The 10,189-nt window shown below is 34.1% G+C and overlaps 2 protein-coding genes across 2 annotated transcripts in view; one reads left to right on the plus strand and one right to left on the minus strand.

Annotated features, from left to right (window-relative positions):
- Nucleotides 1-2,819, plus strand: part of GSL8 (glucan synthase-like 8) — a 36,084-nt gene extending 33,265 nt beyond the window's left edge. The window contains exons 47-51 of the mRNA XM_085753914.1: nucleotides 157-259; nucleotides 798-917; nucleotides 1,123-1,173; nucleotides 1,344-1,526; nucleotides 2,284-2,819. Of these exons, the coding sequence (XP_085610040.1) occupies nucleotides 157-259; nucleotides 798-917; nucleotides 1,123-1,173; nucleotides 1,344-1,526; nucleotides 2,284-2,520 (694 nt within the window). The 3' untranslated portion in view covers nucleotides 2,521-2,819. The remainder of the gene's footprint in view (nucleotides 1-156; nucleotides 260-797; nucleotides 918-1,122; nucleotides 1,174-1,343; nucleotides 1,527-2,283) is intronic.
- A 2,623-nt stretch (nucleotides 2,820-5,442) lies between these two features.
- On the minus strand, nucleotides 5,443-9,304 carry LOC146940236 (zinc finger CCCH domain-containing protein 67-like). The gene is made up of 6 exons (XM_085753915.1): nucleotides 8,552-9,304; nucleotides 8,266-8,331; nucleotides 7,454-7,573; nucleotides 7,054-7,329; nucleotides 6,056-6,325; nucleotides 5,443-5,967 (listed from the first exon to the last, which is right to left on the minus strand). Exons 1-6 carry the CDS (start codon nucleotides 9,164-9,166, stop codon nucleotides 5,782-5,784), a joined length of 1,533 nt encoding a protein of 510 aa, XP_085610041.1. The 5' UTR covers nucleotides 9,167-9,304; the 3' UTR covers nucleotides 5,443-5,781.
- Nucleotides 9,305-10,189: the final 885 nt, after the last annotated feature.

Genomic DNA, 10,189 nt, shown 5'->3' on the forward strand with positions numbered 1-10,189 from the left:
TGTGCAGGGGACACTATTTTGGCCAAATGCCTTGACATTTGGTTTTCGATCCATTAGTAAATTTGATCCATTTTTCATTGTTTTGAGAGATGATGAATTCATTTTAACTTATTTTATGTGAGCAAGTGTGTAAGTTTATGATGAATTCTTACACAGGACTGTGGAAGATTTTGATGATTGGACAAGTTGGCTCCTTTACAAAGGAGGAGTAGGAGTGAAAGGAGAAAATAGTTGGGAGTCTTGGTGGCTGGAAGAACAGGTAACATTTATGTTTCACTTGATTGTTTGTGTAATTTTCTGGTCAAGATACATCATTGCTCTTTTTTGCTGTTAACCCTCCGGTTCCTTGGTTAAGGGGCCCTAGTGATCCGGAGTTCAGCCGGGAGGTAATAAGTCCTGGCCAAGAATTGTTCCACACAGGAATCGAATCGAGTTCTCCCGAACGATTCGTCCTTTGGTGGAGCTCATTAACTATTTGAGCTCCGATCACTTGGTTTTTATCAATAATATTCAATCTAAAAATCCCATAACTTCAACAACATGGACCAGTTTAGTTTTTGACTTTTGATAACTATAGGGGTGAACCCCAAGGTATACGTGAGCTCATATACTTTTATCTTGGTTACAGAGGTGCTTACGAAACATATCCAAGAAACGGTGCATCCTTTTTTTGATGGATATAGTCACAAACATTTTATAAATAACAAATACTAAATACTAATAACCCAATCAACATCTATAGCCTTCATATTGATGCTTCCTCTATTAATATCTAATGACAATTACTCTTTCTGTAGATGCATATCCAAACTTTGAGGGGTCGTATCTTTGAGACGATTTTGAGTTTAAGGTTCTTCTTGTTTCAATATGGTGTTGTGTATAAGTTACATCTTACTGGAGATGATACATCACTTGCGGTAAACATTTTGTCTCCCTCTATGTATTTGATACTTATCATGTACACAGTCCTAACAAAAAAACATAATACAAAATTACTGCTTTGGCTTTGTAAATTATACATCACACTCGTGCGAAATGGCTTGGGGCTTCTTTAATATTTCATTAATACAGTAAATACTCAATTCTTTAGTTTATAGGTTCTGACTATTTTCTGTTTTGTAGATATATGGATTCTCGTGGGTTGTATTGGTTGGATTTGTCTTGATATTTAAGGTTTGATTTTTTCCTGATAATTTTATTTTATTTTTTTGTATTTTCTCTTTAATGTAAAGCATTTTTTTCCATTTATTTACTTCCATCATCAGCTATCTTAATTATTTTTCCCCTTTAAGCTTTTTGACGCCACCTGTTCCTGAGGTTTATGATATTTCTTTGCTTTGCAGATCTTTACTTACAGCCCAAAAAAATCGGCCGATTTTCAGCTTGTATTAAGATTTTTACAGGGAGTTGTATCTATAGGCCTTGTTGCAGCTGTGTGTCTTGTTGTTGCTTTTACTCAACTTTCAATACCTGACCTTTTCGCGAGCATCCTTGCTTTTATCCCTACTGGATGGGGAATATTATCTGTAAGTTTGAGATTTCGTTTATTTTTGCACGGGTTTTCTCGATTTGAATCTATCTGGAGATCATGTCAGACAGCATTTAGCACATAGCAAATAATTATCAGCAAGCAAGTTTCCTAGTTTTTTTGGAACCTCTGAAGCACGGTCTATTGAGAATTGTCCTGCATTTTTTTTTTTGAGGGAAATTGTCCTGCATTATATACCAGTTCATTTGTCAAGGACAATAAGTGTGCGCCATAGAAATTTCCTTCGGCAATACATTATTTCTAGAGCCTTTTGATAAAGTATGTTGCTTTAAGTGATGGTATTATCATATCTTCCCGGTTAACTTAGAGAACTATAATGACTTGTTTTCTAGATGTCTAAAAAGATAAAATAAGTTGATCTTCAATTGTACATACTCTTTAATATTTGGATTGGGCTTAACTCTACCCGACAAAACCGGTTTGTAAAGTGAGGAAGGCCTCTCACTTATAAACATATTTTCAAGTCATATCTCATCTGATATGAGACTCTCAAAACATCCCCCCACACCTAGGACTCCAGGTGCGTTATCGAGTTGGTTGATAGACACTCTTTAGACCATATCTCTTTCAACATGGGATTCTAAACGAGTATACTATGTAGAATCTTGTACTGTTTCTGCCATTTGTCTGAATAGAGTTGGTTTATGTAAAACCAACTCTTTTTATTGAATATCAATGCTGGCACTTGAAATTACCACTTGGATCATTTTATATAATTTTGTACTCTTTTGCAGTTGGCAATTACATGGAAGGGTATTATGAAGACTCTTGGCCTATGGGAATCTGTCCGTGAGTTTGCTAGAATGTATGATGCTGGAATGGGTATGATTATTTTTTCACCAATAGCATTTTTATCATGGTTTCCGTTCATTTCCACTTTCCAGTCTCGTCTTCTATTTAATCAAGCCTTCAGCCGTGGTCTTGAAATCTCCCTCATCCTTTCTGGAAACAAAGCTAACGTTGAGACATAAATCTCCCTCTTGTAAATGAGATGTATATTATTTTTTGTAGTATAGTGCTAACTTGCTTGTACATTTAATGTAAAAGAGAAACAAAGATTCTTTTTTAAATGGGTATGTTAGTTTCGCATAGCTTAGCAGTTCAGTTACGCCATTTTGTATTTTGTCTTGATTATATTGTGGTCATGGTTACCTGCAACGTTAGTGATGCATTCGAGTCATACCTCGATTCAATACAACTTTTGTGTATCTATATTTAACATTTTTTTTATATATACAAATGTTGCCTAAACTTTTTTTTTGAAGAAAAATGTTGCCTAAACTTATTTAAGTATAATCATCTTGAATCTAAAAAAATAAATCATCTTGAATCTCAAATTTTATGATGTATTGAAGTAACTGCTGATCATGCTGTATGTGGTTTTGTAATTATATTTGTTTTTTTAAGAGGGTAATTTTATGTTTTTTTATTAAATATATAATTGAGTTTAAATCGAAACAATATATTTTTAGATGTTTTTTTCTTTGATCAAGTTATCATAGGGATGACCAAGTGAGATCTTGCTTTATAATATATAAGTTCAGTTTCTTTTGGACACAATTTAGTATAAGTATTAACTTTATGTAAAAACAATTTATTCCCTTTTAATCGAATTGAAATTTGAACACAGTTAGAACTAATTAAATAATCAACCTTTTTTTATTGAGGAAAAACGATCGAACTTTGAAATCAAATTTGGAAAAGAATAATTTGTTATATCGATTACATAGATCAAAGTGTGACAGGTCCTTATGCGTTCAAGCATGAATCCAATTTGTTATCTAAACTCTTTTTTTGTAGGTTTAAAATGTTGCATACAATTTAAGAATTTTACTAATATAATCTGTAATAGTAGAACCAATTGAATTGGTTCCCCCGATTGAATTTTGCAGATTATGCAAGACTTGTTCTTTAAAACAGTTATTTCTTACATGAATAGACCATTTCATCATACTTCAATGTGATAAAAATAATAATTTGTTCTTATGATGCAAGTTCCTCCATAGGAGATGAATTAAATCTTTTTAGTGTTGTTCCCAACAATCAATTGGTTCAAGTGGAGATTTGGGTCCCTTAAACGAGTGGTAAATGGTTTGATCCATGACTCTAGCATATGGAAAGAATTCAGTTCAAAATGGAGAACTTCGACGAAAGTCACTGCTAAACGGATGTGTGGCTTCATGACAAAAATATTGTAGCCCATAAAAAAACAAATTAACTTTCTAGTGGTGTTACTTCACCTTTTAATGCCTGTTACTTATTATTGCCTGAAATAAGAGGAACATCCAAACACTGTACCTTTAAAACCAATTAGGTTAGAAGGTGTGACTGTAAGTTAACATATGCACGTTTATTACTTGAATTAAGAGGAACATGGTATCTATGCATGCATAACACTCGTATGATCTTGGCTATTTAAGTTCATATTTTCTATATGGTCTGGACTTACTAAGAAAATTTAGTTGGATCTCTGTACTTGTTTATATGTTTATCTTTTGTCACCATTCTTTGTTATGTATATTCGATTTTATTTTTCTCAATCTGTACTTGAATCTAACATTGAATTTGAAAAGCTGAAAGATAAATTAAACCAATAACCAACAGAATATATTTCATGTCAGAGTTATCAAGTTGATCCAAATTCATAGCCACCCCTACTGGAAAACTGAGATTTATACCATGTCTAAGAACTTCATGCAGAGAAAAGAGAGAGAAATGTAAAGTAAAAGTGATTATTATTGAATGAGAGAAATTCAGTTACAATGAGTGTTTATATAGAAGTTAGTAATGACAGCTAAGCCTAACAAACTAAATGAAACTCAAATGTAAATGAAATTACAGGTAAATAAAATAACTTGCTCCTTAAGCTAACTATGAACCCTAGCTGCTATTTTCATATTGTCTTCTTTCTGAACTTTCTCTTCTAATACCTTGCTTGACAAACTGCAGTTTTCAGTTGGGTGATTAGCCTATTATACATTTTAAAACCTACCAAGAGTACCTAGGGATATCAAACTCCTGGGATATTGGTCTCATACCAAAGTATAAAGTCTCTCCATTTATCACTGTAGTTTAAGATTTATAAAGGCACATTTTAAGAACTTGTGGCAAAATTAGACTTTCATATATCCATGACAACGATAATAAAACTCTAATCATTTTGAGAAATAAAAATGATACCTACTCCTTATACCATTTGTTACATAATGAGAGTTGTTCTCAAATGTTGAACATATATAAGTTTGATATCAGTGCTTCAAGGAAGTTTGGAAGTTTAAGATCCCTCTTTTGCGTTTGCTTTATTTATTCCAGAAATTTAGCTATTGACTTGGTGGTTTTTTGTGGTTGACTATTTAAGCTTAAGCAACTTAAGTAAAAGAAACATGGCTGCGAGGATTAGAGTACGGGTGCCTCATAGGATACCTAATTGTTGTGTCTTGTGTAAAGCATGCTATTACTATTATGGTCGATCAAATATTGGTTATGGGTTTTATATGTTGTCATAGTGACTTTTTTTTACAATCATGCTATTACCTTAAATTCAGTAGTTTTTATTTATTTATTTTAAAGAACCTACCGGTGAAACTCACACAAAGCACAAAGAAGTGGAAGTTACAAATTTAAACCTACCCTAACATATCAAATTTTCCTACGACCCTTTATCATCCTACTTTGTACTTACGGGACTTAAATTCCAATAGTTTTAATAATTTGTCTGTAGGAATTGAAATCGATGCGGAAAAAAAAAATCATATATTTCATTAATAACAAGGATGATACTCATTTCGTGTTCAGTAAGTCATGTATAACTTGTTTAGTTTACTTGAAACAGGCACACCTGATTTTTCCAAAAATCTCTTAACAGGCTACAAATTTGACCATTAATTGAGCAGTTCTTTTGTCATAACTAAAGTTCAACATTTCATTGGCAACCATAATACATAAACAAGAAAATACACATTCACAAAAATTTCACACCAGCACAACTATATAATCCAATACTAATCCAAGAGAGATAACAAACTGGAACCAAAAGATAATCTACAGCTGCTGAGGTGATATGTCTTGATATATATATATAGCTATTCCGCAAAAGGCTTGTGCCACATCAGGCATAACCAGTGAAGTTAAATAAAGTAATCATGTTAAAGATGAAAATCACAAAATATGGATGGTATACATGCTCAAAACCATAAGATCCTTGATAGAAAATGTTTCAATCCTCAAAGCTATTAAATTGTTGCATCACTAGCTCCTCCACTTCCAGCCTCCTCAATACTAGCCGAGTTTGTGTGAGAGGATTGTTGATAACGTCCAGGCATAGTTGGGGGCGGTAGGTTTATCGGGTGGTCATACTTACAAGCTGGTCCAAATTTGCAAATTCCATATCGGTTGTAATGAGTGCACACATTCTGGCCCTGAATTTCACGAGATATTAAATGTTAGATCAAAGAAACTGGTGACGTGTACATTAGGGTTTTAAGACATCAGAGTAAAATAACTTACAGGTCTCAAAGGCAGACCCTTGTCACTTAGGTTGCATGGAGGTAATTTTGTAATCCGGTTCTTTGGATGATGAAATTTGCAATGGGATTTAAATTTGCAATCCCCGGTTTTTAAGAAGAAACTGCATTCAGGTTCACCAGGTCTTTCTGGAAACTCTTCAACTGGTGTATGCTTATGACGGTGTATATAAGCATTCGTTTCCATAGCTGGATTGTTCACGGCATATGGTGAAGGTGGATGCATACTCCTCTCAGAAAAATAGAAAGGTGCCTATACAAAATACAAATTGGTCAAATTGCTGGGAAAATGGCAAGGAAGAGAGGCCTGCCTCATAAGAATAATTAACTGACGGAAAGGAACAGAGGCCTGCCTCATAAGAATGGCATGCAACAAAACAACGAATAATAGAGAGGTGTAGGAAATGAGCATGAAATTGAAAACATTATATGTTACACGTCAAACTATCACTTGGATATTTCTAGCAAATGCCTTAAGTATATTACTTGCATTTAACGACTTATATGAAATGTAATTGATTACTTAAGAAATGTTTCTACTTTGAAGTTTTCATTTAAACTTCCAATTGTTGTTTCCTTCACCACTACCCTAAGGGCAATTACTAAAAAATTCTTGTTACTAATCTATTTTACTTCTGAGCATGCATCCAAAGGTACTTAATCTGAAATGATGTGGTTGTGCAATAGAATGGATGTATATACTGGATCCACAAGAGAGCCTAAAAAGAGAGAAAAAAGTTTGACTTTTAAGTAACTGATGTGGTTGTACAATACTTAATACCTTACAGATCATGCCATAACTCAGTATTAACTATACAAACACACATTAAACTGAGCATTATTGACAACTGTGGACTAGGCCACAGGAAACATTGACATTGTATGATAGAAAATTGGCAGAGTGATCTGTCATCATGTACCGATGATATAAAAAAATGTACATTGTTACATAGTTATTAGCATCAAGTCTATCGATTTTACCTGATATCCATTCCAGTCAGAACTTCGGGGAGAAGCCCCTGGAGTCGGTGAAATTATGATTGGCGCAAAAGGAGCAGTTTCATTGAATTTTCTGGTAGAAGACCATGGGGGTGTAGATGATTGTGACACGTCTTGGAATGAAATAGAACTTCCATTACCATATCCTAAAGTGGAGTCATACCCTCCAACAGATGTAGGATCGGGATGATTAAACTTGCAGTTTGCTCCAAACTTACAAGAACCGGTGCGCATGTAATAAGGGCATTCTTTCTCACCCTATCATGAAAAACAACGCGGCTAAAATTTCAGGACAGGTATTCCGACAGCAGAAAAAGATAGCTGATAATGTACGCAAACAAACTTTCAGCATAGCTTGCTAAGTAAGGAAAAAAGCTTATACCAAACGAATAGGTAGGCCAAGGAAGTTAAGCTGTAAAACTTGATCTGCTGAAAACTTTCCTCTGGTGTGATCAAATTTACAATCCTTTCCAAACTTACAACCCCCAGATCTTGAATAATACTGTCATATCATAACATTAGGAAACAGAAAAAAAAATCGTTATAATCTAAATAATAGCAGGACAAGTTTAAGAAATGGCTCAGGAAAGAGAATAAACATACACATCATATGCAAGCATGTTACGTCTAAACATTGTTTAAGAGATCCAACATTTTTCAATATAGCAAAGCTAGGCCAGGATACAACAACGAAAGTTTTTTCCCATTATTCCAGCAGCATATTCATAATTGATCAAATAATTCTAGTATAAAATAATTTTTCTGACATAATTTACTCGGTCGAACTCAAGCATAGGTAGTGTTGTCAATCACGGAAAATAGTGGTTTTTTAAAATTCTGTTACGCTACATTGCTACAGTGCCGCTATAGTCTATTTGACAACACTCTGTACTAATAGTGTATCATTAAAGAATAGTGATTCATTCATATTCCGCTATGCTATAACATATAAGAACCCCCTATAGCCGCTATTTGACAATACTGAGCTAAGAATGAAGAATATAAAATACATGTACATGTACACCTCCTAGAGTTAACCTTACACAATCTCCCATGGAAAATCCCACGGGCAAGGGAATTTGCATTTTAATAACTACATGCAATCGACGCACAAGCCATAGTCAAGGCATTCATAAAATACAATATTAAATCTAAAGTTTTCAACAGAATATAACAGCATAATTTTGAAAATACCTTGCATTCTATCTGGCTTGATCTTTCCTCCAATTCATCTCTTTCTCCTGCCCTCTCTCTAAAAACCTTCATTTAGTTTTAAAAGTTTTAAATAAAAGTCAATTAAATCATGAAAACACAGAAGCAGCTTTTAAGAAGTGAACATGTTTGCATGAGTGAAATTTATGCTTCTCTTTCAATACCTAATATACATAAATGAATGCATTAGTATTAAACATTCAATGCAACCACAAATAATAATAATGAGTAAGAGTGTACTAGAAAGAGGAACATAAGAAAGTGATACCTGGTTTCTTCTCCAAACAGGGTGATTAAACTTGCAATTGAATCCAAATTTGCAAGTTCCAGTCTTAAGATAAAAAGAACAGTCTTCAGCTTCAGGCCTCAATGGATACTGTTCAGCTCCACCATTGCTTCTTTCATCAACATATCCACTCACCACCTCATTCTCAATCCAATCACTCACCACATTATCATCATTCCAACCATCATAATCACCACTCCAACCATCATCATCATGAACTTGATGAAACCCTTGTCCCTTCTCACATACTGTGGCAGATTTTTCATCATCATCTTCAAAGTTTGAACCTTTATCATCAATTCCACTCACTTCATCAACATCAGTACTCACCTTCTCATTCACATTCTCATCATCGTCATGACACTCTTGTCCCTTATCAAATTCTAGAACAGCAGCTTCATCACCAACTTCAAAGTTTGAACCTTTTTCCTCAATTCCATCCTCATCTTTCAAATCCAACTTGTTCTGAAGCTCATCATCAAGTTGGGTCAATTGATTGAGATATGAGGGTTCAGGATGATGATTGGAAACAGGGGAAATATGTTGAACATGATGAGAAGAAGCCAAATGTGATTGAGATTGTTGAGACGGTTCCATTGGTGATGGAATCCCTCCACATTTCAAAAAGAAACCCTAATAGTTGAAATTTGATTGATTTTTGAAAGAGTGAGAGAAATAAGGTTGTGGGTTTTATTTGAGGAAAATAAAAGGAAGAACAAAAACAAGAACAAGTGTGAAATCAAACTTGTGTTACATCATTGTAGTAGTTGGTTTGGTTGTACTATGTTGATTAATTAATGCGATGATGTGGATTGTTGCGATGGCATGGCAGGGTGCTACGTGTGTTTATACGATGTAAAGTTTATGTAGCCGTATACCACCGCCGTTCAACTTCAACATTTGGATTTTGGAGTGTCGATAGTTGAATTTGATCAACATGATTTTGATTAAAATATGTCTAAATACATTTATTTAAGAGGAGTGTTATTTGATAAACCAATTTGGTGACAACTTATTTGACAACCATATTTTACAAAGAAAAAAGTGGTATTGGTACGGAAACCATAGCAATAGAGAGATAAAGTAAAAAGTAATGTGAGTGTGAGAGAGAAAGTTGTTGCAAAAGTTGTCACTAAATGGATGTTCAAATACCATTTCTCTTATTTAAAGGAGCAATGTTATTTGAACATCAATTTGATTGACAACCACCTTGACAACCATTTTTACAAAGAAAATTATATATTGACATGAAAACCAAAGCAATAGAGAGAGAAAGTAAAAATATAATCTGAGTATGAGAGAAAAAGTTGTCACAAAAGTTGTTAGAAAATGGGGTGGAGACTAGGATGAGGGAGCCAATAGGTCCCTCCGGTCATGAGGGAGCAAAGATGCTTTTTTTTTTACTTTAGGATTAAATAAATGGATTGGATCTTCTCCACATCAGCAAGAGAACACTTGCACCTCTTCACACTCAATCAAAACAGACCCCACACTTTCTGCATATGATTTTCTCTCCCCTCTATCCCTTGCATATCTTCTCTTCTATTTCTCTCTCTTAAGTTTCTTCCCCATTTTACAACCCAGTGGCTTAACATAGACTGTTCTATTGCCCTCATTCTC

This window comes from Medicago sativa, chromosome 3 (genome assembly GCF_051527215.1).
Source record: "Medicago sativa cultivar Bolivia chromosome 3, Bolivia_mono, whole genome shotgun sequence".
In the NCBI taxonomy this organism is placed as follows: Eukaryota; Viridiplantae; Streptophyta; class Magnoliopsida; order Fabales; family Fabaceae; genus Medicago; species Medicago sativa.